The sequence below is a fragment of the Aptenodytes patagonicus genome, chromosome 5, assembly GCF_965638725.1.
Source record: "Aptenodytes patagonicus chromosome 5, bAptPat1.pri.cur, whole genome shotgun sequence".
Lineage (NCBI taxonomy): Eukaryota > Metazoa > Chordata > Aves > Sphenisciformes > Spheniscidae > Aptenodytes > Aptenodytes patagonicus.
In genome coordinates this window covers 37662291-37688094 of record NC_134953.1, presented here as the reverse complement: position 1 = coordinate 37688094, position 25804 = coordinate 37662291, and the positions used below count along the sequence as shown (strand labels likewise).

The following is a 25804-nucleotide window of genomic DNA, read 5'->3' as shown; positions in this document are numbered from 1 at the left end:
TTTTTAAGTATGAATCCCTTCTATATAGACTTTCCGTTATCAGGAATAAAATTAAAGAATTGTCTGCTTAACTGGGGAAAACACACAATATAAACGGTAAGAAAAACCATGAGTATATTCCTTCCTTAGTATCCATTACTATGACCTCACAAAGACTCTTTCTTCAGTGAGCATTTGCGTGCTAGAAGTGATGAATATTTCAGATGTTCTTTCAAAATAAACATGGAGAACCTAATACAGTATTTGTGGCACAGAAGAATTTCCTAAATGACTCCTCCTACAATAACCAGAAAGGAGCACTAAAACACAAGTGTGGAAAATGACAAATAGTAAATGAAAGGTACAGTATAATAGTATGTATCACTTTTAGCCTTAATGTTTGTATCTGCCCAACCTGTTTTCAACAGGAAAGCATTGCTTACTTTCACCCTGTACCGAAGAATTCATAAATATGTTGGTCCTAAGAAGCACAATTAGAAAGAGCACTAGCCCTCCAAGTAAATAAATGTACATCTATAAAACTTAGCAGGATTAGAGAAATACTAACTCCGTGTATTATTGGAAGAGAGTACTACAAATCCTCCTCTAAGAAAGTTTACAATACTATTTGAAGCAAAATACAAAGGGGGGGGAGGGAAGGAAATATTCTGTTAAAATTTTGAAAGTGTCACTGGTCAGATGCCCTCAATCACTACCGATCATTAAATTAAAGGTTGAAGTTATAATTCAATAGATACAACAATACCACCTCACATGGCAGTCCCACCAATAACAAAAGCCAGGTTAGAGTCATACACCAGAACGTCGTATTTCTAAAAATGCCCTTGTAAAGAAGTCTGCAAATTATGTCGCTTTTTCTAAGGTTACTGCAGCTGACAGAGGTATGAAACCTAACTTAAGATGACCAACCTCCCTCCTCCCCGCTAAAAAACAAAGGAAAACCCCACCAACCCCAACCTAGAGGTTTCATGAGATGCCTTCAGGGGTACCATGCCTTAGTTGGTGCATGCAAGTGAATAAACTCTTACAAAATACACTTCAGCACCACAAAACAAAGACCAATACTAGAAAACACAAAGAACAGTACCTAAAACCAAAGAGGAAACACTGCAGAATCAATTCAGCAAAGGAAAAGTCAAACCAGAAATAAACACAAGTCCAATGACTAACATATGATACTATGCACACACAAAAACAGACAAACTTTTCCGTTTAAGAGTCAAGGAAAAAAAACCTCTTCAGAAGGCTTTTTGGAATGGAGAGGAATGACAGCGTCATATTACATAGCAACCTGCCCTGCCACCAAATCAGAAACAGTGGTAAAATGAACTCAAAGAGAAAAATCTGAAGACCCACTATGAACCCCTACTGTAGACAGACCCTAATACAACATATCTGCCTATCACCAAAAAAAAGATTTTTCACGCTTTGACAGGTGTCATACCAATTACATGTTACAAAACTGAATGACTCATTTACAAACAGTCCTTATTTTGCACGCTACTATCAACTTAACCGCACAAAACATAAAACTTTAGCATTTGTTCATTCTAAATACACCTATGCGCTATGTTACAAGAGCAGCAGTAATTAAAATGAGTAATTAAAAGCATGTCCATCACTTAATGAAAAATGCTAATTTTTTAATGGATTTATTTATTTAATGAAAGAAAAAGAGCACTTGCTAGTCTTGTACAATCACAATTATTGTTAGCATACAGGGAGGTGGTTTGCACAACTACTCCCACATGAAGAGACAGACACCCTTGAGGTTGGACATACTTGCAAGTCAAATAAGGTTATTTGCTCCTTGCTTAATCTTAACTTTTAACTTTTCTGTGTCTTACAAAATTGTAACTCCTTTAACCAAGTTTCTGTAACATGTAACAGTGAAGACAAAACTGATAAGAAATTGGGATGTTTTCAAATAAAATTACACTACGGACACACAGCATTTATCAAATCCATTATGTCCAATAACTTCTGAAATTTTAATGTACTGAAACAATACCAAATTCTCTTATTTACATTTAGCTGCTATAAGAGAATAGTTCTACAAAGTAAGTTTAACAACATATATATTTCCATGTTTTCCTTAGCTTCATCTTACACGTACCATCCATCTTACTTGCACCATCCATCCTCCAACATGTTTGAAACAACAGAATTAATGACTTACTTCTATTCAAAAGATTCTGAAGACTAACTGAAAGATGCAATAGCAACGTGCTACCTGTTACTTTAAAAAACATTAGCCATGAGTGTAGTAAGTCTGTATTTTGTTATAAAAACTAAGACATTTCCATTTGAAACACCAATCTTTTGTTATCACAAAAGATAGCTATTTTAAAAATCTTGAAGAAACGTGTTACCACGTGAAACTGAAGGCTGTTGTAAGTTTACAGAATTTTCAGTTTCACTTGAGGTGTTCTAAAGTTTAAAGAAAAAAGGAAATCAAAACTACAGCAACGTATGCATAAAACTTCCACTTCTGTTAATTTGGTTTGCGTTATAACATTGACTTCTCGCATTAAATTTCAGATGCCATAAAATCTGTATACTAAAAACCCCACCAACATTCAACTGTTACCTTTGGAAGGATGAAACTAGGAATAGAGGAAATTAAAGTGAACCTTCAATGCAATGGAAAGCGAACTTTTTGGTCTGCAGACTTGTGCAGAAAGATTCAAATATGTATACAACATGCTGGAGAGAAAGAGGAAGAAAAGAACATGTTCTGTGCTTTTAAAATTAGCTAATCTCCTGAATAGCTGGAAAGCGCCGCTTCCCAGAAATTAACCCTTTGGTTTCCTAATCTATATGACAAGAAAACGCTGCTTAAAATGGGAGGGGATAAACATTAAAGCAATCGTCGGTTACCTTTAAAACTCTTTGCTTCCTCCTCTGAGGTCTTTTGTTTTCAGTTAGAACCTAAAAAAACATCAAATTGCAGAATAAGTTGTGGTCACAAAGGCAGATACCTCCGATTTTATTATCAAACTGCAATATTTCTTAAATACCCAGGATGCTTTACATGCGGCACTTTAGAGGGCTGACGGAGGCTCTACGCGGCCCCTCCACCGCCACCCCGACACACGGCGACGCCGGAGACGGCCGAGGGGAGAGGCCCCGCCGCCCCCCTGGAGCCGGCCTCGCTGGTGCCCCGCATTCCTCACAGCGGCGCCCACGAGGCGGCCATCTTGCTTCCTGCCGCAGCGGCGCCCTCCTCCAGGCGGCGTCGCGGACGCGAGCCTCGTGCGGCTCCGCGGCGCGCGCCGCCCCCGCCCACCCCGCGCGCGCGCCCGCCCGGCGGGCACGCCGCCGGCGCGAGGAGCCGCGGGCCGGCCCCAGCCAATGGGGCGGCTGCGGGCCGCAGCGCCCCCCCCGGCCTCCTCCCGCGCTCGCGCCGGCCCTGCCCAAACAAAGGGTCTCCTGTGCGGGCGCCGCAGCGGCCGCCCGCAAGAGGCGGCACGGAGTCGCCGCGCGTGCGGATGCGGAGCCGCCGCCGCGCGCCCGCGGCCCCGCGCGCGCGCAGGCGCGTGCACGGCCCGGGCGGCGGGGGTGGGGGGCACCCACCCGGGCAGCGGTCCCGGGGTCTTTCGGCTCTGCAAGGGCTGCTGCATGTGGGGTCAGGCGAGGACACAGCCCCCGTGCACCCGCACGCATGCCTCCGTGCACACGCAGAGATGCACGCGTGCGTGCACCGGCATGCACGTGTGCGCGCGCCTGTGCACATGCAGGCGGGCACTGGGCAGTGAAGCGCTGGACTCCGTGCAAGCAACAGGGTCCCCCCAGGCCTCGCGGGGGCAGAGGTGGGGATGCATCATGGGGCAGCGGTCATGGAGCATGCGCAGGGCCGAGCGCCCGGGGGGTTCTGCTGGTAATGCTCCCCTCGCACCCCGGCTCATGCTGGAAAGAGTGCAAATGACCGCTCAGTTGGAGGAAGGTGCACCTTTCTTGCCGTGCACAGCCAAGGGCCTGCCTTCAACGGCTGGCCCGAGCCAAGGGAACCGCTGCACGGCACCAACCCCCTCCAAAAGCTCTGCCTGGGAGCAGGAGCCCAGCACCCACCAGACCCAAAAGCCAGCAGGCTCGCACGGACCCTGCCCGCCCACCATAGCCTGCTGCGTGCAACCCACACAGCCCTGCTGCAAGATAAGGCTCTGTCTTCATCTATTCCTACAGCACCTAACAACGTATCTGCTGCAAACAGATTACGATGTGAACAGGCCACCGTATAAACATGAAATGCAATTATTTTCCCACATCTCCACCTGCTTAAAACATTCATCCAGACGGAAGGATGGAGGGGTCGCAGCACTACCCCAAGTCCTAATGTATCACACAGACACTTGCTTACCTGGACAACAAACAAGTAACAACGTATCTTACACACTACTAGTCACCGAAGCATTTACTGAAACAATTTGCAGTTGACATCTAAACCAGAAATCTGGCCATGGATTTATGCACTACACATGAAAAAACTCTTAAGAACATCTTTTCAGCAGCTACGGACTGCAATTTAAAAACTGTTTTCTGTATCTACTGCTAAATTACAAGTGTAATTCCTGTCAGGTTATTGGTGCCAATCAGTTAAGTAGTGCAAATGCTCAGACATGGACACACAACTCATTCTGCAGCGTATCAATCAAGCAAGAGAAAGCTGTTGCTCGTTTTTGTTGTCTGATGCTACCTTGTATTTAAGCTCCTCATTTGTTACACCAGAGTACTGTATTAAATAGGATTTAGGATCAGGTAAAATAAAAGTACAGATTTGTAATGCTTTCCTAAGATACCACAAGTCTGCAAGGGTCTTTAAGCTTAATAAAACCGAGAGGTACATACACTCGGTGATCTGATTCTTCTTTGCAGTTTTGGCTACTTAAGATGCTTTACGGTCCAGAAAAAAAATACAAAAAAAAAATTTATTTTGTTTGCTTAGAAACCTAAGACCCAGTATTCTCATTTAGTCCCCAGTTTGTTGCATGCACTGGACAGCACTTAAGCGGTAGTTTCAGGTCTCCTTGTTAGTTAGGCAGCTTCCCCTCCTGTTAGGATGGGTCCTCATACACAAGGAAGGAAAGAAACCTCTTCAAATAAAAATTTCTCCATAAAAGCTGTAAGAACTGGCACAGAAAATAAGGAGCAGTGAAGAGGCAACTTTTTAAACACATCCTCTGAAAATAACTAGACCCTGAACTAACCTATTTGCCTGTAATTTAGGCTGCATTATAGTCCACACCCAGGATCACAGAGAACAGCAAAGTGACTTGTAATTATTTTACACACCACGGAGCATGTGTGTGTAAAATAAGAGTAAACTGCACTACTCCAACTCCCTATTCTGCATCCATGGAGTAGGCTGTACACAGCTTTGCCCATCTTTGCCACACGTTACCAAACTCCTCTAGCCCATGTGCTATCCCCTTACAAAACTCTCAAGTATCGTATTCAAGAGGAGGGTTTTTATGCACACTCATTTTAAAATTTAACTGGCTTAAATATTCCTGGAGTCTATTGTAAGATAAATACCACAAAGTCTAAATTTCTTGATTATAACTAGGTCTGGCTAGAAAACAAGAATTCCATTTTGCTTTTATTTTTTTGAGATTTCGACATTTGGTTGTGTTCCAAAAGCGGAGCAAACCTTTCAAGAATTCAGGAGGAGACAGATGGGATGTGGGAGACCAAAGTTCAAGCCCCTGCTCTGCATCAGGCAAAATGCCCTGACCACCAAGCTGCTCTAATAACTCTCTCCCCCTTTTTACGTTTTAAGCAGAAATTTCATTTGGAACCTTGAGAAATTTTCCCCAAAAAACAGTTGCATTGGGACAGATAGTAGCTGTGAAAGCTTTCTGTTAAATCAGCATTTTCCATTCAAGGAATGGCTTACTGGAAAGTTCCCAACCAACTGTAATTGCAGCATCCTCTAAATATGTCTGGGTTTTCAGCAGCATGTTAAAAACCCACAAGCAAGCAAGCCCTTATTGTTATTTAATATTTCATGTTACTCAGATTACAGCTATTAAATAAGACGTCTCGAGACACCTTGGTCAACCCAGTGAACTTACACTCAGTGACCTGATTTTTTTCAGTTTGTTGACTCCAGGACCCACTAAACCATTAGTGGTCCCTTACCTAACACGAACTAAAGCTCTCCCCACCAGATGCTTTCAGCCCAAGAGGGCTCCCTGCCCAGGTAGGACCCTAGAATGTAGGCGCCTTGGCAAGCCTTGCAGAAAGCAGCCTTTGGAGATGAGGGCTCCCCACAGCCACTGATTGCACACTGGCTCTACTGCAGCCCCATATGTTTATGGACTTTTGGGCAAGAGGAGCTCCGGTGGCATGTTATGAAACCCTGCAAGTTCACCTCGGTAACTGGAGCCGCTCAGCTTGGCACCCTCCTGGGCCAGGGCTAGGGCAACGGCTATGCCCAGGAGAGTGCTGGCCAGCTGGGAGCCAAGTGAAATCCGAGTCCGCCCACCCAGCCAGAGCGCAGCACACCACCAAGTACAACTCCCACGCACCACAGTCAGCTCGATCAATGACTGCAAGCACCCAGAAGGCAGCATTTTCATCCCAAGCGTGTGCTGCTACATCTGCAACACCCGCCTGTGCACAACAGGACTCCTTTTTCCAAGGAGAAAATAAAATAAATGATGGACCACCTTCCCTATCTACGTGCTGGTTTTGAAGCCTCTGAAATCCTTGCCCCACACTGCAACGCATCCAGACAGCCTCAACACATCTGACAATGCAATGGCAACAAAGCAGACCGCTTCTTGAAACGAAATATGCTTTTTGGTAGAAAATAGCTGTGAAATAGCCTTGCTATAGTATTTCAGAAAACAGCAGTCTTGGAAAGACAAGACAAAAATGGGGAAGGATCACTCACTCATGTACGTAAACTTGTCAAACCCTCTTTTCACTGTGAAGCGTTCCCACATCATTCATTCTGAGAGGGACAGTAACCTACTATAAAGCCTTTTTCCTCTTCTTTTCAAAGCTTGCCTACATTTTTTTATTTGCCAGGCTGCTCTTTCAAAAAATTCAGCAAGCAAAACAATTCTTCCCCTATATATTTTATAATTTTTTTCTTTACCAGCTCCTAACCAAGCAGCCACGGCGTGAATCCCTCAGGAAGAGGGGCATTACATATAACAATATTGCTATGCACAGGGGCTGTGAACTAGAGCCCACAATGCTTTATCCAGACTTTCACGATGTCACGTCCCTGCAAAACCCATTACATTCAGCAAGGTAAAGTATCACTGAAGGTTTATGTGGATGTTATTTTTAAGTGATATTTAAGTCCAATATAGTTTTCAAATCTTTATCTGGATTATGTGTGAATTAATGAAAATAACAGTAACGTAACTAGTATCAGCTCCAAACATGCAACCGATACTCTCTGAGGGTTGACTGCTTGTGCACACATGGGCATGTGCGTTGGAATATGCACTTCAGTCTACATTCACGGCTTCTACCAGCCAGGCCTTACTCCCTATAACTGTAAATCCACATAAGTTCTTAAGGAAAAACAGCATTTTTTGTTTTTCCAAACAGTACGCATAGACTGCCAACCCCTGCACTGGCTATCCTACAGCCATTTAATGTACAGAGCTCCCATTGACTTCATTGTGACTTTTGCATTGTTTAGTTAGAAAGAGAAGAGATAATTCCCTTTAAGGCAAAACACCAATGTTTAAACTATGCTCATGCAGAGCATGTCTATCCCCCACACCCTCCTCCCAGTGAATCACCTCCAAAAAATGCTTACATTCCACCAACATGAGAGAGAGATGCATGACTCTTCCGAACAAGGAATGCACTGAAGCCAACCCCACTTCTCTTAATTATTACGTTCACATTCTATACCATGGACAGAGACCTACAGTTTTGTTTTCTCCCCAGCTGCCCTCTATTTGAAACACATTACTGTCATAGAAGTCCCAGCTGTTGCAGTCCCTGTCCTACCAGTTTGGGAAAACACAATGGGATTCCCTTCCGGAGTGCTACAATCTTATCTAAAGGATAGCTGCTGAACAAAGTGATATAGTGTTTCCCATCCCCCAACACCTCCCCCCTGTATCTCAACATCTTTAAAGAGCTCTCATAACACATCTACATTGTAGAAATACTTTCCTCTTTCATTTTCTCAGAGCACGGTTTCTAGAGATTACACGTGAGGCAAGGCTTGCTTCTAGGAATATCTGAAAAGGCACCAGGTTTCGTTCAAATACAACTTTCTAAGAAAGTACCCAACATGTTCTTAAATGTCAGGAATACTTCATTTCCTCCATGCAGTACTCTGAAGCTTCATACGAAATTTAACAAGAAATTAATAAGGCCTCTGGTGCAGCTCTAAATGCATTGTACAAAATGCGACCAGTTTAATAAAATAAAAGCACACCAAAAAAAAGCTGCCAAAGAAAAGAATAAAAACAAGGCACCTCTCATAAAGAAAGCAAAAGGAGTGCCCAAAGAGGACAAAGGTGAAGGGGCAAAGTTAATCTGCAAGGAGAAGGTCAGCCTGAGCAACAAGAAAAGAAGTATGTTTAGCCTGGAAAACAAAGGTTGACAGAAAAGCTGGAGTGCTTCCTTTCACCGACCCTGCCAAAACCCTTTTTAAAACATGGCTTTTAGATCACTTCCTACCTCAACTCCACCAATTCTCTCCCATGAGCTTCTTCAATCCCACTGACTAAATATACAAAAGGACGTAATGTCACTACTCTTTTGCTGTAAAAAGTCATTGTAAGTCTCTATCACCTTTATTGTTTTAATATATATCTTAAGTCACATTACAGCTGTCCCTCCCCTCCCTTTTTTTTTTCTTTTTTAAACAGCACTTGGGATCAGTTAAGACACAAAGATGTTTTTGAATGAACTCTGAGCCAAGCTGTTTAAACTTATTTCCCTAAACATTTTAACTTAAAATATACTTCCCCCACAAAGGGGAATATATCATATCCCCTCACTGCTACAGGACTTTTCTTTCTGCTTGCCTACCTTAAAAACAGAACAGACTTCTCTGCAAGCCCTGGTAAGCACAGGACAGAGAGTAGTGAAAACAGGAGGTCTCCCGAGATCTCCGCAGCTGACAGGAATTTCTACCCACTGTAAGAACATGCCGTTTTAATGAAACTGCTATCGAGAAAGGTTTTGCAGGTGCATTCTCCCCAGTGTGAACTGCTCCACTTGGAGTACAAGCTGGTGCAGAGACTTGAACCGCAGTTTCCCACATCCCAAGGCAAATATCCCAGCAACTTAACTACCGAGACAACATCTACCCCTCCGTGGCTCAAGTACCATGGAATCATACAAAGCAGAATGCTTCCAGCAGGACGTGGAGGTGCAGAGGCTAACTCTGCAGCTCACAGGTCAGGGAATTCAGTTGGGATGTGGGAAATCTATGTTCAACTCCCTACTTACCTGATTTAAAGCCTGATCTTGAACTGATATCTCTCAGAAGGTCAGTGTTGTTATCACAGGGGCATACAGATTGTCTTTTCCCCTCCTCTTTGTTCCAAAAGTAATGACCTGGGTTATAAAAGGCTGATGGATCAGAAAAATGGGTAAGAAACATAGAAAAAGAAAGTATGTATGTGGGATGCGGTAAAAGACAAAGGGAGACAGGCAGGAGAAATGAAATGAGAGAAACAGAAGAATAGACAATTAGAAAGGCAGAGAGATGTGAAAGGGGAAATGCAGCTACAATTTGATCCTGAAGTTTTTAACTTTATTTCCACCAAATCTGTCATCACAAGCAAATTATTTTATCTGAATTAAAGAGCAAACAGCCTGCCTTTCTTTGCTTTTTAACCTTAAGTATTTTGAAATACAGACCCTCTCCCCAATAATTTACAGTCTCCTAAGACTACCCTCATTCCACCCCCTCCCCTATTTTGCACTTAAATCTTTCTCATCTCTTCATGTCCTCAATTAATTCATTGTTTTGGCCAATATGCCAATATCTGGAACACAGAATTAAAGCCATACTTACCTCTGATCTTACGCATTTACACAGCAGGAACAAGAATGACTCCAGCTCACTTTAATCTACACCTCTATAGATGACAAGAGAAAGTTACTATACAACCTGTTAGCTCCAACAGTAACGCTAAGCTCTCTAAAGCTGTACAATGACCAGCATTTCCCTTTGCAGAATTTGAAGATGTGCCTCAAAAGAGTGACTCAATTTGCGACTTCTTTGGCTTACCTCAAAAGGTAGCGTGATTGGCGGTGGTGGCTTTTTCAGTTCTTCACATTTTCTCTTTTTACATATCCGGTGACTAGTTTTGCGTTTCCTGCAACAGCTGCATTCTTCACAATTTGTTTTCCGCAGACAGGGCTCACAGACTCCACAGCGCCTTCGTTTCTTTTTCTCTAGCATAGGGAGCAGAGATGAATATGGAACAGGGTAATCACCAGCTGGATTTTTAAGAGAGGATGGCCCTGAGGCCTCAACTGCTTCAGTGCCGTTGCTCACGTTGTCCTGAACCAAATTCAAGCTTATTCCAACTCTTCCCAGCTGTGATGAATAATCATTATGCTGCAGTCTTGAGTCAGCTGGCAAATCTGCATTTATGGCTTTTTCTGAGGCAAGAGCAGAGATTTCCGTGCTTGAAGGCAACTCTGAAACAAAACCTTCAGAGAATTGTCTGGAGCTTTCACCAGAGATTTTATCGACTGTACTTTTTTCTAAATCTGGAGATAAAGTGGGGACATAACCTGAATTCAAAATTAATGTCTCTGCATCAATACATTTAACAAGCTGTTCAATGTCCTCCACTTCAATATTGTTTAAAGAGGTATCGGAAACTGGTTCATATACTGTAAATATGTTTTTTGAGTCAGATTCTGAATTCTCTCTTGTACAGCTCAAATCCAAATTTGAGTCAAGTTCTTTGTGAATGGGTACAAAATCCACAACCAGTTTCACATGGGATTCTGCAAGCGAGCTTGCACCTTCAAAACGTAAGGGTGAATTTGATTCAGTGGCAGCTACAGAGCTGGAATTTGAACCAACGTCTTTATTCTCAGACTCTAAATCCCAGCCTGCCTTCAAGCAGGACTCTGCAAGTGAGCGTACATCTTCTAATAAACGTTCTTGTGAGTTAAACTCAGAGGTAACTATAGACGCAGAATTAGAGTTTTGTTCTTCACTAGGTAGCACCAGGTCCAACTCTGCCTCGATGTGGGATTTGGCAAGTGGGACCGACTCTAACAGTACTGCTGAGCTAAGGTCTGAGGTATCGACAGAACTGGAGTCAGGTTCTTTACTGTTAGGCACCAGATCGAAGGGAGTCTCTGCACACACCTTCGAATTTGATTCAGAGGTGATTACAGAGTCAGAAGGAGAAGATGGAAGCACAAGCGCAGCACCTTCAACAAATGCTTCAGCTGAACTACCCGTATCGAGATCGCTGGGTGTCTGCTCACAGGGCAGGTCTTCATGCTTGTATTTCACCTCTGATGCTTCTGTATCGTCATCAGTTACCTGACTGCTTGGAATGGAGTCATTTGTTTCAGGTATTTCTACCTCTTTGTCTTGACTGGCACATGTGGTAGCAGGCCCTCCACCTGCACTACTACATGGAGTATCTTCTACAGGCAGAGGAGGTAACTCATTTTGTGCTAAATCTTGTTTCAAAACTCTTTCACCTGCTTCAACGTTTTTTTCTTCTACTACTGCCAGGGCTTCTTGTTCATGTTTTTCCTTTGTTTCTAGCCTTTTTTGTGCTGCAGCTTTCCTGGGTTTTGCAATTGTTGGAGTTTGGGACAATCTACGGGAGAATGATCGGTTACGGAGAGACATTGTAAAGCCATTGATGTTGAAAGAATCCTGGTTATGAAAGAGGATATTGTCAGCTTTCTCCAAACTCACCCAAGATGCTCCAGACAAGGCTCTAGTTACACTGCTCCTGAGAAGTCTACCTGAAGAGCTCATGATTGGTTTCTTTTCTTGCTGTTTTTTCTTAACATCTTTTTCTTGCGCTGGCTTTTTGCCTTTTCCAGAACTAACAGCTTTTGTGGAAGTCTTTGTGGTTTTCTTTCTCACTTGGGTAGATTTCTTTTTGCCCTGGTTAGTTTTCCTTTTGCCTAACTCTTCTTTTTTTACTAATCTGGAAGGCCTTGCGTGGTGAGCCATGTCTGTGGAGTAGTAGAAATGTTAAGAGGAGAGATGGAAAAAAATCATGAGCTCTTGAGAGAACTTTTCAATAGAAAACTGCATACTCCCATTGCTGCTCTCTGTGGTGATACAGCGTTAACTCTGAAACAGAAAAAGACATAAAATAGCATTAATATAATTCTAATTAATGAAGGGTGCACATATATTAAACTGACCATTTTTTAATATTTAAAAATACACAGGTAGAATTAGAAATGCTGGTATTGGATGTTATGCTCAATTAACACAAAAGCTTTGAAAATATTCGTATACTGCAAAATGGAAAGCTTGCCTAAATGCCTATAACACAAATGAAGAAGCAAACAGAGCTCAAATGACCAGGCAACATGACATACTTACTGTTTTATGTCAGTTCTAAGAAGTTTGAATTTTCTCAATCTTATTAACAGTTCATTAACCACCCCTTCCCTTGAGTAAGAACAGGTAAAGTGTACATCCATAGCTTTATGTTCAGCAGTGTACCTATCACAGTAAGGACATTCAGGAAAAAAGAACAAAGCTGAGTTTATTGCACATGTGCACTCATACACACCATCACCAGGGCATCTCTCATTCTTTCACCATCCACCAACTGCCCACCACGGTACAATTCCAGATAAAGTGGGAAAAGTAACTAGCTCCCCGAAGATGTCTAACTTGTGGTGTTACTCACAGGGGAACTGGACCAGGGAAGAATTGCCTTTCGCAGTGTTATCTCCCAGGATAACCTACTGGCGCACTGTATTACATTGCAAGCCTTGATTCTGTCCTGTCTAGCTATATCTAATGTATTATGCAGGCAGTTGTCTCTGCTTCATCATTATGACTACTAACATATTTGCCTTCAACAAAATACCATACATTTGTCCTAAGCTTTTGTCCCCAAACACAACTGCGATGAAGAAGTCCCCCAACTCCCCAAATACAGTTCAGTCATCTCAGAAGATACAACAGATTCTTCATGCTCCAAATGAATTTCCTTCAAGGTGAGTTGGGTTTTTTTAATTGTAAAGCATTTCTCATAAGTACATAGTTTTTAAGCACACAGTGCTTTTAAGCACCTGTGGAAGGCTTTTAAAGATTTATTTAGCTGTTTCAATAGATCAGATGGGTAGACAAGGGCAGCCTAGAAGTGGGAGCAGGCAGGCCAGAGCAAGAGGTTCTGTAGTCTCAGGCAGGAGGGTGCCTTCCCTTTGTCATGGTTCCTTTGAACTCCTTAAGCCCAAATCAAGTCACCTACAGGCCACCTGCACCTCACTGAGGGGAAGAGGGAAAGAAAAGGAAGAACAAGAACTATGGGGATGATGTCTAAAATCCTGACCTCTAAAGGAAGTTAAAAAAAAAAAAAAGGGAATCCTGGCTTCTAAAGAAGTAGAAAACAGAAGAAGGGAAGAGCTACCAGGCTCCTGACACCACCACTCCTTCCTATGTCCTCAACCCCACCTTGAAGCCAGCAGTGTGATCTTACGGAGGCTGCACTTACCCACAGCCTGGTCTGAGCTCTGCTGAAGGTGGGGAGAGCTACGCTAGTGCAGCCCAGTCTACTTAATACCCCAGAATGTTTAATGGTACACTACACCAGCCAAACCTGGCTGGTGTAGGGCAAATGAAAAGGCACAAGGCACGTGAAGAGCAGGCTCCACGAGCAGAACAGACCCCCAGACCACAAAGACATATCTACAGCACAAGGGGTGCAGAAAGCTTACAACCATCCACACCAAACAGCGCTGCACCGCATCAAGATAAGCTCATTAGCCCGCCAAGGGGATGGTCTAGCACAGCCAACACGCACGGCCTCTGTGCGGGACCACCAGCTCCTGGCGCTCCCCAAACCAGCACGCTGGCAGCGAGCTTGTTTCTGACTGTCTCAGCCCTGAGCAGGCTGCCCAGTGGCCACAATACCTACCAAGGCTAACAGTAACTCCCCAAACTCCTTTCAAACAGCTTATTTAAAGCATTTTGAAGCCTAGCTCTTGTCTGTTCAGTAGTAGCAAGCCAACTGATCCTGTGTACTACAACACTTAAACCAAGTATCTTACCTAAACATGCTGTGATTATTCTGTATCATATCTTCATATTACATATCAGATTAACATTATACCGAGACAGAAGTTTTTCCACATACTCAAATACCATTTTAGAGCCAGCATTGCTGTACAAGACAAGGCTAAACACACTTGTAAGGTCAGATCAGATCAGAAAATAATGTCCAGCAAACACAGAATAAACAAGCTAACAGCATCCCTGCTTCATCACAGCAAAACATCCAACCTGGAGAGACTAAATAGACACGTGTAGTTGTTTATAATTGCGGGTAATGCTTCAAAGGCCACAGAAGAGACCTGAACAGCTCCTGCAGAAGCACTCTATAATATAAAGTTGGGTCAGACACTGAAATAGCAAAATAAATACAAAGCTGAAATGAAGGTAATCTGAGTGCTTTCCTCCCCCTACCTTTCTCTGGAAACGCATGGGGGAAGGGGGACATGGCCATTACTACTCACTCCATGAACTGAGTGTCAAAGAGGGCATCGGCATCACATCAGCAGGTCCATGAAATAGTTGTTGGCAGCCTGCAAAAAGTTTCCCCAGTTTCTCGTGGTTTTGACAGAGACTGGACTACTCATTCCCAAGGATAGCCTGGAGGGCTGCAAAACCAGTTGGAAGCAAACAGCACACAGCCTATCTGTAGCCATTAGTGGCCGCCGCTACATAACAGTGGCAGGAGAGGAAATGCGAGCTACTTTCAGAGACTATAGCCAGGAGAGCAAGGAAGAAAGTAAGCAAACAACAAGAAGGGCCAGGCAACATGGGAATGTGTGAATCAGGAGGGGAACTGAAGAGATAAAAGTTTTTTCTCTTTATCAGCCCTGAAACAGAAGCAGAATGACGAGAGAAAACAGGAGATCTGGAGTGGAAACAGACTGGATTTTTGAAGATACTGAATGTGTATAATGCTTTGCTCATATTACTTCTCTACATAAGCAGTTGCCACTGCTGTTGTGGAAGTTTGGGAAGCATGATCATCAAAATTATCGATTAGAAGCTTCATTTGTAACAATTCTGTAATTTTTTAAAAATCATCATTATAATTACATGATAATATGTCTTTACATGCATTTGGAAAGTGCAACATGGTTGCTTCAGGACTGAAGAAGCAAGACCATCCTGTTTTGTTTTTTTTTTTTTTCTTTTAATACAGAAAAACATACCTGTCTGGAAAGAACGTAGAAAAGTATCAAAGCCAAAGTGTTGCTTCTTTTCAGGGCCAAAATTAGAGGCTATGAACATCAAGTGGTTGAAGACTTCCCTTTTTCTTGGTAAACAAAGAATACTGGTATTTGTAGGAAATTGACTGGCATTTAAATACTGCATTAAAGAAGATGGCAAAGGCTGCTAGTATTTGTCTTGCTCAGAGATGACAATACAGGGGCACAAGAACAGCAACTGTTTCATCCATTTTGTTTCAATTTTGTCACTGGAGTGAATTTGGGCTTTTCAGAAGAGATCTGGGCAATAGATCCCTAAAGGAAAATTTTAATTTTTTTTTTTTCTTCAATTAATACTTGACTTCAGTTATATTTGTCTGGGACTCTGAGCACCTGACCCCCAAGGTGACTGTAAGCTCTTGGGAGAAATGCCTGTCAGCAAGAGATCTTTGCTTCCCTTAAAGAAAGCCCATAGTCTTGATGAATACTAGTCCGCTACAATAACCTCAACCGCTAGATAAAAACTGTCTAACATTTTTTAAATAAAGTGTCTAATAAAACTACATTACATTGTTATTTCTTTGTTTACTCTTCCACATTTAGGACCAAAATATTAGGTAGCTACAAGCTCAATATTCAAGTTTCAGTATTTCACTAGGAAATATTTTACCTTCCTTTTTCCATTTAAAGCACTGGTAATGACTGTTGATGCCTGCAGCAGTTGCAAATTGCCTCATGTCACTTCTTAAGGACAACAAATGGCTGTATCACATCAGTCACATTTCATAGCAAGAAATTAATTATATTTCCAAAATATTTATGTGGACTTAGCAGGATTATCAGACATAAACCTCATGGGGCAATATAATAACTTGGCAGTTTTCCATCATCCTGGAGAGAAACAGACCTACTTCAATGCTTTCTTCCGAAAACCGAATCAGGTGGGACCTACCATACCCGCCCTGAGAGCAGAGGACAGGCGTCTCTATGAAGTAAGACGGGTAATAGGTACAAGAGGGTTTGCAGGGAACTGCCCTAGGTAATAACAGTGCATCCCGAAGCTGTTTGTTACTTGAGTTGACTTATCTCTACTAATTCATGTGCAAAGCTGAAAGCTGGTTTTAAGGCCAGTTGCTTAAGTTTTGCTCATTCACAGTAATAAATCTGGAGCAATCCCACTGACTGGTATAATCCTCAACAAATACTGCTAAAAAGCTAATCAAGGGCTAAACCTTTTAGTCCCATCTTGGTCAAAATTCCAAACAATTATAATGAGAATTTTGCCTACAAAGTAATTGGGGAATTTAACCCCATACTGCTGGAATGCCTCCGGGGGGGGGGGGGGGGGGGACACGGACAACACAACCCCCCAAAAACCCTGCTTTTCTTATTTACTTTCCCTTTACACAAAAATATAAAAAAAGCAAGTTTTCCTTTTAGAGGTAGTGTCCATCAAGATTCTGTTCCATAACTTGATTCTTGTTGGAAGATGGAGGAAAAAAAAAGAGATTAAAAGATGTGTTCTCATAAAATGGTGGCAGCTTTTTTATGGCATCATCAAAGAGAGCAAGTGACCCCTGAACAAACACAGCTGCATGGGGAAAAAAAATTACATGACACAGCTAGGACTAGTTGAGTCTGGTTTTACTACAGTCAGATGCGCTAATTAAATACATTTTGTTTCAGTGTTTAGATATCTTTTTAAAAGTCACTTGAGATTGGTCCAGTGGGGAAACAAGACCTGGAAGCTTTCAAAAAAGCCAGTTAATAATACACAGGTCCCAAGCAATAAGGGCCACAATTTGACTTAGAAGTTGTCACACAAGCTCAGATCTGCAACTTTGAATTGAAAAGCATCTCATCTTCTGTCAGCAAATGCTCTAGAGGAAGATGCAAGAGACACCAGAGAAGACAGACATTAGAAAATCTGACCCTCATGTTAGGTGCAAAAGCTTTTTTCAGTCTTTTCAGGATTATGTCATATCACCTGCATATTCTTCCCAGCTGCACCAACGTCAACCTGCTTTTCAGTCTTGCCTAATTCCCTGCATCTACTGATTGCTCTGTACAACACTTTGTATATGAAAAGAAGAGAAATGGGTTAGGAGGAGAGAATTAGCTTTAATTTTCCCTTTCCCCCCTTCTTTAATCCTTGAGTACCCATTTGGTTTTGGTTAAGAAATAAAAATGAAACTTCTCATCTGCCTTCTCAGTACCATTAGTTATTTCATACACAGTCTTGTAAAGAAGCCTCTCCCCCTTCCCAGGGCAGGCAGTGGGATTTCCCCAAACTCCCTCTGCAGAGGCACCCCCAAGGTCCCCCCTCACTCACTACCCTGCAGCCCCCCAGACCTCTCCTCCTGCAGTCCTGTTTCAAGTGGTGTTTCTATAATCTCACACACCATTCAAGAATACTGTTTTCCATTTTACTATGTATAAGTTTTCTGCTTTACTTTCCAGGATTATGCCACTCAAGGGCATATTTTATCCACATATATTAAACCTTGACTTAGGTCAACACTTTCCAGTAACATAACTGCAAATCTGGGACAGGCACTGCAGGATGCCACCTCAGTTTCTCACAGACAAAGGCGCACACTCAAAGCATACTCCTTTTCCCACTGACATCAGTAACACCAGATGATGTTGAACAGACCAAGCACCAAGGCCTTCATCCTAAACTTTTGTCCTTGCTGGACCCAGAAGACCACCTCTGTGCTTGGAGGGTAAGTCTGGATAAGGCAGGACTGCCACCACGTCCTACTTTCCTCCGCTGCATGGGGAGCTCAAGACAGCTGCGAAATACACACTCACAATGAATTCAGCAAGAGATGTTGATGTTTAGCATTTTGCAATGTCATGACTTCAGCATGCACCTTGGAGCCTGCACAGTGAGTGAAACAGATAATAAAATATCACAAAAAAAAGCCCTCCTGGTTTAGGGAAAGCTCTATTAGAACGATAAAAAAAGTGTGGCAAGGAACCACACATGCTTAAACCACAAAACCAGATTAAGCCTCAAACAAACAACTGGCACCAAAAAGCCATTGTGAAGACTCACACCACATGTGCAAGTATCCTCCCTCCTGCCGAGGCAGGAGCACAGGCTTGCTTTAACCTCTGTTCAGTGTAGCCTAACCCTGTCCTTAACAGGGGAAATACTAAAAAGATACCAAGTAATTTCTAAGGGTTCACCAAATGAAAGCCCTTTCCACCAGAACACTCCAGGTACTTTTGAATAAAAAAAAAAGCAAGCAAACCAAACAAAACCCCTCAGCTAATCATATGCCCCTCTAATTCTGCATTTATGCTGTTTTAAACACTGAATTTCTTTTTTATAATATTTGACTATTCTTCAGGGGGCTTGCCTTTTCTTAAAAAAAAAAAAAAAAGAAAAAAACCACTAACTGAATCACCTTATCTCAAACTCAATTAAAAGAAGGGGGAGGTGGAGGGAAGAACCTTCAGGCAAAGATTAAGCCTGGAAAATTTCAGCCTGAAAGGTGTTTTGAAATGTAAGTAACTGAAAACAGAAAGCAGGATGGAAATGCTTAGGCCAGCTTTAACAACCACGGGTAGCACGCCAGCCGTAATAAAATGCTATCAGTCAGGATTTTGGATTATTACACAGTGAAGACTTGGGTCTTACAGAAACCATAAATATCAGAAAGTTCCTTGGTACGTCTCACCTTGAATCCTTCCCCGAATACCTGCTTTGTGCAACCCAGCCCTCCCTTGTCTCCTCCAAGCACAACCAACCGCTCCCGTGCAGAAGGACTGAGCCTCATCCTGAGAGCAACCACCACTCACCCTTGTGCTGCTGGACAAACTGCTTCTGAAAAGCACAAACCAGCCTTCTCTTCCTTTACAAACAGGGTTGACCAGGCCACCTGCCCAATTTTGCCCAGACCAAGAATAAATGCTATGTTTTCTGGATTCAATCTCTACTCCTAATTTGTGTTGACTGACATTAATGAAAACAAGGTGATTACTGCACAGAATAGCCTTCTGCCTCTCCACAAGAGTACCTTAAAAATAGTACTGAGCACAGCTGGGGAGAGCTCCTATCTGGAAGATTTTTTTTAATTATTATTTTCACAGGTTTCTCCATTGGCTTTAAATTTTAGAGACACACCTTTGCCCTAGAAGTCTGCTCAGTCACGTTTAAACATCTAATGCTGCAAGTGCATCTTTGCCCAGTTTTGCCATTACTGCATTAATGCTTCTAGAAAGAGAGCCCTTTGGACAGATCCACACTGATGCATCTGCCCTGACCAGCTTGTTTACAGGGGCCGACTCTCACTGCCCCACACGCGGGTCTGCACTGACGTTGGTGCGCTGGTGCCCCGCTCTAGATGCCTACTTGCATGCTCCCCTCTCCTCCTTAAAGGAGTCACATCTCACCACGCTGGGCTGCTGCTATGTAGGCCGAGATGCAAGTGATGCGGTCTACGTCGCTCTTTAAATACCTTTGGGGTGCAGGATAGGCTGGCTGGGTGTAGGACAGGCTAGGCACATGATTGGTGCGACTCCTTTGACTACCGCTGTGCCTGGTCTCTTTGCAAATCCAGCATGCTCCACCGCTCGCTCCTTGGGCATTAGCAGCCATACCTTTGTAAGGTTAACTGGTCCTGCCTCCCAGCAGGCCACCTCGTCCTTTTTCCTTACCCATTCCATTTGGCGAAACGCATCCTTCTCCCCTAACTCCATCACGAGCCCAGCAGGGACCATCCCCACCAGCACCAAACCTCCAGTTGTGACAAGGCCACCACCTCTTCTCCCCCAGCTCCAAGAGCAGCCGATGGGCACTCGGCACCCAGGAGCACCTCGGGGGCTGCAGCCCCGCCGGGCTCTGGTTCCTTTAGTGCAGGCAGGCAGACCCCGGGGGGGGAAGGGAAGGGGCAGGCAGGGCCCGCCTAGGGGGAGGCAGCGGCTCCTCGTGGCCCGGCCCCGCCGCTGGCCGTGCCCCCCCAACCCCAGGAGCCCTCCCCGGGGCTGCAGACAATGGGGCCGGCCCCAGCGGGAGCGCTGGGGACCCGCAGCGCCCATCCAGACGCGCCCGGCTGCTCCGGCGGCAGAGGCGGGGAGCCGCCCCCGAGGATGTTTCCCCCGGCCCCGCACACCAGCGGCACCTCCAGAGGGTGATGCTGCTGCACGGCCCTCGCTCGCCTGTTTTTCTGGGGGGGTGGCTGCGGGGGTTTTCTGGCTGGCCGGGGACCCCAGCTGCCGGGCAGGGTCCCTTTAATTGTTCCCTGCCCTCCGCGGAGACTGCAGGCAGTTTCTCTCGCCTGGCGGGTTTTTCCAGGCAGGCTCTGGCTGCTGCAGCGCAAACACGCTCCAGCACAGCCAGGGAGACCGGACTTTTTCGCTCTTTCGGCCAACAAACTGCGTTTTGCATTTGAATAACCCCCAGCCTGCCCGCCTGCCTTCCTCCCCGCCTCGAAACGGCCCGACCCGCGGGGCTCCGAGCCCGGCCGCGGGGCTGCCCCTGCCTCCCCCTCCCCACTCCACCCTAGCTCAACTTTGCAACGAGCCAAGCTGCTAAGCGAGAGGGGAAGGGGGGAAGAAAGGGGGGGTTAAAAACAAAAAAGGAGGGGGGTCCGGAAGCAGAGGTCTCCGTCGCCCCCTCCCCCCCCCCCCGCTCCCGCCCGCAGCAGCCCCGGGACCCGTCCCACACACGTACCAGGGCTGCGGCACGGCCAGCCCGCAGCTCACAGGAAGGGGCGATGCTGGCATGGCTTGGCGGTCCGCGCTTGGAGGGGGGCGAGGCGCGGTTCACGGCCCGGGCCCCCGCGGGCGGGCGGCTCCCATGGCGCGACGAGCCCAGGCGCGGGAGAGGGAGCCCCGGGCCGCGAAACGTGCTCTCGGCGGCGGCGGCGCGCGTCGCCCCTGGCCGGACCCTCCGGGAGGGAGCGGGGAGGGGGCGGCTCGGCGGGGCGCTCGGCGCACCGAGCCCTCCCGGCAGGCGGCAAAACGCGCCCTGGATCCCCGCGGCTGGAGCGGGATTCGCCGCCCCCCCCTCCCCACGCTTTGGGACGACCCGGCGGCGGCGGCGGCAGCGCCGGGGCTGGCCCGGCACGGCCCCGGGGAAAGCGAGGGCAAAGAGCCGCGAGGGTGGCGGCAGTCCCTTCCCGGCTGCCCCCCGAGAGCCGCAGTCGGCGTGCCAGGCCGGTAACGCCGGGGATTATTTAACAACAACAACAACTAAACAAAATGACGATAATAAGAGAAAAGGCAAATTATTCCGTTACTTGCGGAGGCTGCAGTTTGACACCGCATGCCTCCCGACCAGCACCGAGGCGACACCCTCTGAAATCATCCCTTTTTTTAGGCTGGAAGAGGGAAAGTCTGGTCAGCGGTGACAGGCAAGGGCTTCACCAGGGGGCCAAACCCCCGTCTGCTTACACGTGCCACCCAGGAGGACCCCCAAACGCCGGCGTCCACCCGGGCCCGGCCGTCCCACGAGCGGAGCAAACACACCCTGACGCCTGGGGAGATGCAGGTTGAGAGGAAGAGCTGCTGAGCTGCCCTCTCCCTCCCGCAAGGAGGAGAGGAAGGCGGGGGTGGGTGGGAAGTCTTGCTCTCCCCATCTCATCCATTAAGAGCCACTGATGATATTTGCTGCTGCTTCCCAGAGGGAAGCAGGTGAGCAAAATGTTATAACGAGGAAGAGTCGGTCCAGCCTTCTTACACAACTCATTATCACTACAGCCTTTTGTCAGAGTGGAAAGCAGGCCACCAACTCTAACGCCTCTTCAGACTGGAAAACAGATGTTGGAAATGGGATCTATGAAACAATATACCCTAGCAGTACTTTTTTAAAAAAGCTTCATTATTAAGTCTCTAGCTGTTGTAGTAGAAAGCACTTCAAACGTGAACCAACCCATTCAAATGCAAGCCTGCAGAGAGGCTTTTCTACTGCATACAAGAAAGCAGTACTGTCCACATCCCTTTCTATAAAGATGCTTTAAATGCCAGTGTTTTGCTATCTATTTTAATTGACACATGGGAAAGGAGAAGCAGTGGCACAGATCTGTAACAGCTAATTGTTAGTGCTGTCGCAGTTCAGTGCCAGTGGGTAAATACCCTATCACCAATTTGTACCTCCATCCTCCTTCCTCCTCCCCTTTATTTCCTTGCAGTGAAAAAGGAATACAATCTGGGAATCTTAGCCAAGCTCACAGACACATTTCAGATGCAACAAGGTGAAACCAGCAACACATACACCTGAATTTTGAACATTTGCCTGATGAGCTGGCAGGTAATTTTGGCAATGCACGTGAGTTCTTTGGTGGATGTAACCATTCCATCCTCCTCCTCAATCTGACAGTTTGCTGAAAAGACTGCTTTTCTAGAGGGCTGGATATCAAGACTTCTGTCATTCCAAAGACCTGCCCTGCTAAAAGAAGAGGTAACAAGCTATTTTTATAAGATAAAATAATAGATGATTTGAGAAGTAAAAGAACTATTGCTCTCCAAGTGCTGCACGCAGCAAAAGTAGAAGGAACTAGAACTTAATGACAAAGCCTTAATGACATAAGCTGAGTATGTTTCTTGGGAACATGGTAATAAGTTGGAAGTTATGGGCTTGAACAAAATGCAGAGCAAGAAATTAGTAACTTGGAGGAAAAACAAGCAGGAAGGCTAACATTTCGTTAGAATAAGCAGGGTAATACGAACACCCAAACACCAACATGTACAATCACTGCTCCATTAAAAACTCTGCTAAAAGCTAGGAAACAAACAAGAATTAAAAATTGTTCATTTTCACAGCCACAGACATATATGCTTGTGATCTGTCTTCTTCAACGCTAATAAATATCCTAGAAATGAAGTAGCACTAGGTGCCAATCTTTCCTGGCAACACTAAGATACTCAGCCTACCAAAACTAGAGCTGAGTATAAATGTTTGGAGAAGAGCTCACAGTAATGACTGGCTGGGCAACAAAATGGTGGATGAAATCCTTTCACTAAAATGCAAAGTGAAGCACGTGGGGGGAAACATGGAAATCATGGCCTCTGAATTAGCTACTACCATTCAAAATAGAGATCCTGGGTACTGTGACAGATACTTCTGTGAAACTGTTCTGGGTTGCTCAAGTGGAGTGTTAGGAACCATTACAAAAGGAGGGGAGAACAGAACTGGAAACATCGGTACACCATTGTTATTTAGTCCAGATCTATCATTTGCTTACATCTTGAATATAACATGCAGTTCTGGTCTGCTTAAAAAGGCACATAGTGGAACCTAAAAAGGCACAGAGAAAGACATTAAGGGTGGCCAAAAGTAAAAGGAGCAGCTAAATTACTTTCATCCTGTGGAAAGAAGGCAATCTGGGTGAAGTGCCAACCAATATATTATAAAAACAAGAGCAGCATGGAAAGCATTATCAGGGAGTGATCACTCGCTGTTTCTCAGAAGTAGAGGATATCAAGTCAATTTATCAGAGATTCATCAGAACAGAACACAGCTACTTTTTCATGCAATGTGTTGTCAAACCATGGAACTCACTGCTACAGCACATTGTAGATGCAAAAAACTTCACAGGTTAAATTTTTTTAAAAGCAAAATTAATGGAAGAAAGTTTAATCAAAAGCTACTTAACACAAAAGTACTATTTTAGCTACACATTACTTGATGCTGGCAGAGTGTCCTGAGGAAATAGCCCTGTACGCCACTCGAGCCTTCTTCCCTGTGTATGTGCTACTGGCTACTGTCGGGTAAAGTTTTAAGCTGGTGGACCTTTGGTCCGACACAGTGCTACTATCCCCCTGTTTTTATCCAGAATAACATGCAAATTGGTACACACCTGCAGAATGAATAAAACTGGACAACATAGCACCAAAGAATACAGTGCATAAACTCATAAATAATTCCACACTGCAGGCAGCTCTGGCAAAATTTGAGTCTGTAGTGAGTATCAGGGAGCTGTGAGGGACAGCTGCTTCCTGAGAGACAGGGAGCCCCACACAGTAACAGCCAGAAGGGCAAGGACCTCACTGGCCAGCACCCAGCCCTATTGTCCCCACACAAGGCAAACAGGACAGGCCTGCGGGTAGTATCCAGATTCAGCCAGGAGTCCAGATGGTCAGTCAGCTTCCAGGTGATGATGCAGGTTTGAGGTTGAACTGAGAAGTCAATCTGCATGTCAGAAGCAGGTCTGGTGACCCAGCAGGTAAGCATGGATAGACACAATCCAAGTAGATACTGAGCAGGGTGCACAGTGGCCAAACAGATTCCATAACACGTATTAATACTTCTAAAACATAGCTCAGCCAGGGCTGAGTTTAAATAGAGTTCCTGGCCCCATGGGCAGAGGATGTGGGTGGAGGCCCCAGGTGCAGCTGGTCAGGCCCTTTAAGGCCTATTAGTGCCCTCAGGGCCCTGACCCTGGAAACAGAACTATCCAAGTACGTTAAATCAGTATCCCTAAATCAGTCCTGCAGAGTCATCTGGGTAAGACTTCTGCAGTAGGCACAACATCAGGCCAGGCTATGGAAGGTCAGATGTGTCACTGATGCTGAACCTGAGTCAAGCTCTCCACAGACCAAAAGCTCTAGGAATTACACTGCAAAGACACCTATGCTGATATGTAACGGAAAGATTGGATCTAACCAGGCCTACCTTGGCTAGCCCTGCCTCCCTCGTAGTTGAAACGTGATGCTGAGACATTAGGGCTGGCTCCTTGTGTGATTACAAAGCATTGATTAAAGCATCTACCTTGCAAAGCCTCCCTCACATTTATTAGCTCGCACTCCAGTGTGACAAAGTGACCAGCCTGCTCCCAGACCAGATGTGACCTAGGAAGCTCTATGCTGCACTGGTGTGGTGCTGTGCTTGTGAACCCAGCTGAACACAAGCCAACCACCACTAATGCCTTTGTATTTGTAACACAGATGATCAGATAAATCACCCACAGCATTGTTAGTTGGCAGTATCTGAAAGAGAAAAGTCTTGAACAACATGAGTTTAATGCAGAAACTCTTGAATTCTAATTGTGGTTTTCACAATGACTTCCTCATTTAGTCTTTCTTGGCCCTGGTTCTGTAGATAGTATCTACCTGCCTGATTGGCGCTGAAAATAAGTTAACATTTGTAAGCATGCTGAACACAGTTTAAGTGTTAATACCATTTTACATAAAGTAAGGCCAGAAGGGACTATGATTTCATCTTCTGATGCCCATTATACAGGTCCATTGCATTTATTCTAAATATTTCCTATCAGATGTTCCCAACCAGTTTCCATATTTATTGGAAATCTTGGCCCTCACTTCACTGCATGATTGTGCATGAGCAATATAAAGCACGAGTGCAGAATGATTGTGCCGTGCCTGGCTGGTAAACACTACATCTGGAAAGACGTGGCTAATTTTGCATGCACCGACCCAGCATTTTTGGATGCTTCAAGTCTACTGC

General features: G+C 44.9%; 1 protein-coding gene across 2 annotated transcripts in view; it reads right to left on the bottom strand.

Annotated features, from left to right (window-relative positions):
* TET1 (tet methylcytosine dioxygenase 1) overlaps positions 1-25804 on the bottom strand; it is an 83986-nt gene that overhangs the window by 55152 nt on the left and 3030 nt on the right. The window contains exons 1-3 of one of the 2 annotated variants that reach the window (XM_076339394.1): positions 21071-21119; positions 10226-12280; positions 2881-2931 (exon numbers count right to left, since the gene is read on the bottom strand). In XM_076339394.1, coding sequence (XP_076195509.1) covers positions 2881-2931; positions 10226-12157 — 1983 coding nt within the window. In that variant the 5' untranslated portion in view covers positions 12158-12280; positions 21071-21119. Of the gene's footprint in view, positions 1-2880; positions 2932-10225; positions 12281-21070; positions 21120-25804 lie in introns of those variants that run through there. The other variant, XM_076339393.1, reaches the window with a different exon arrangement.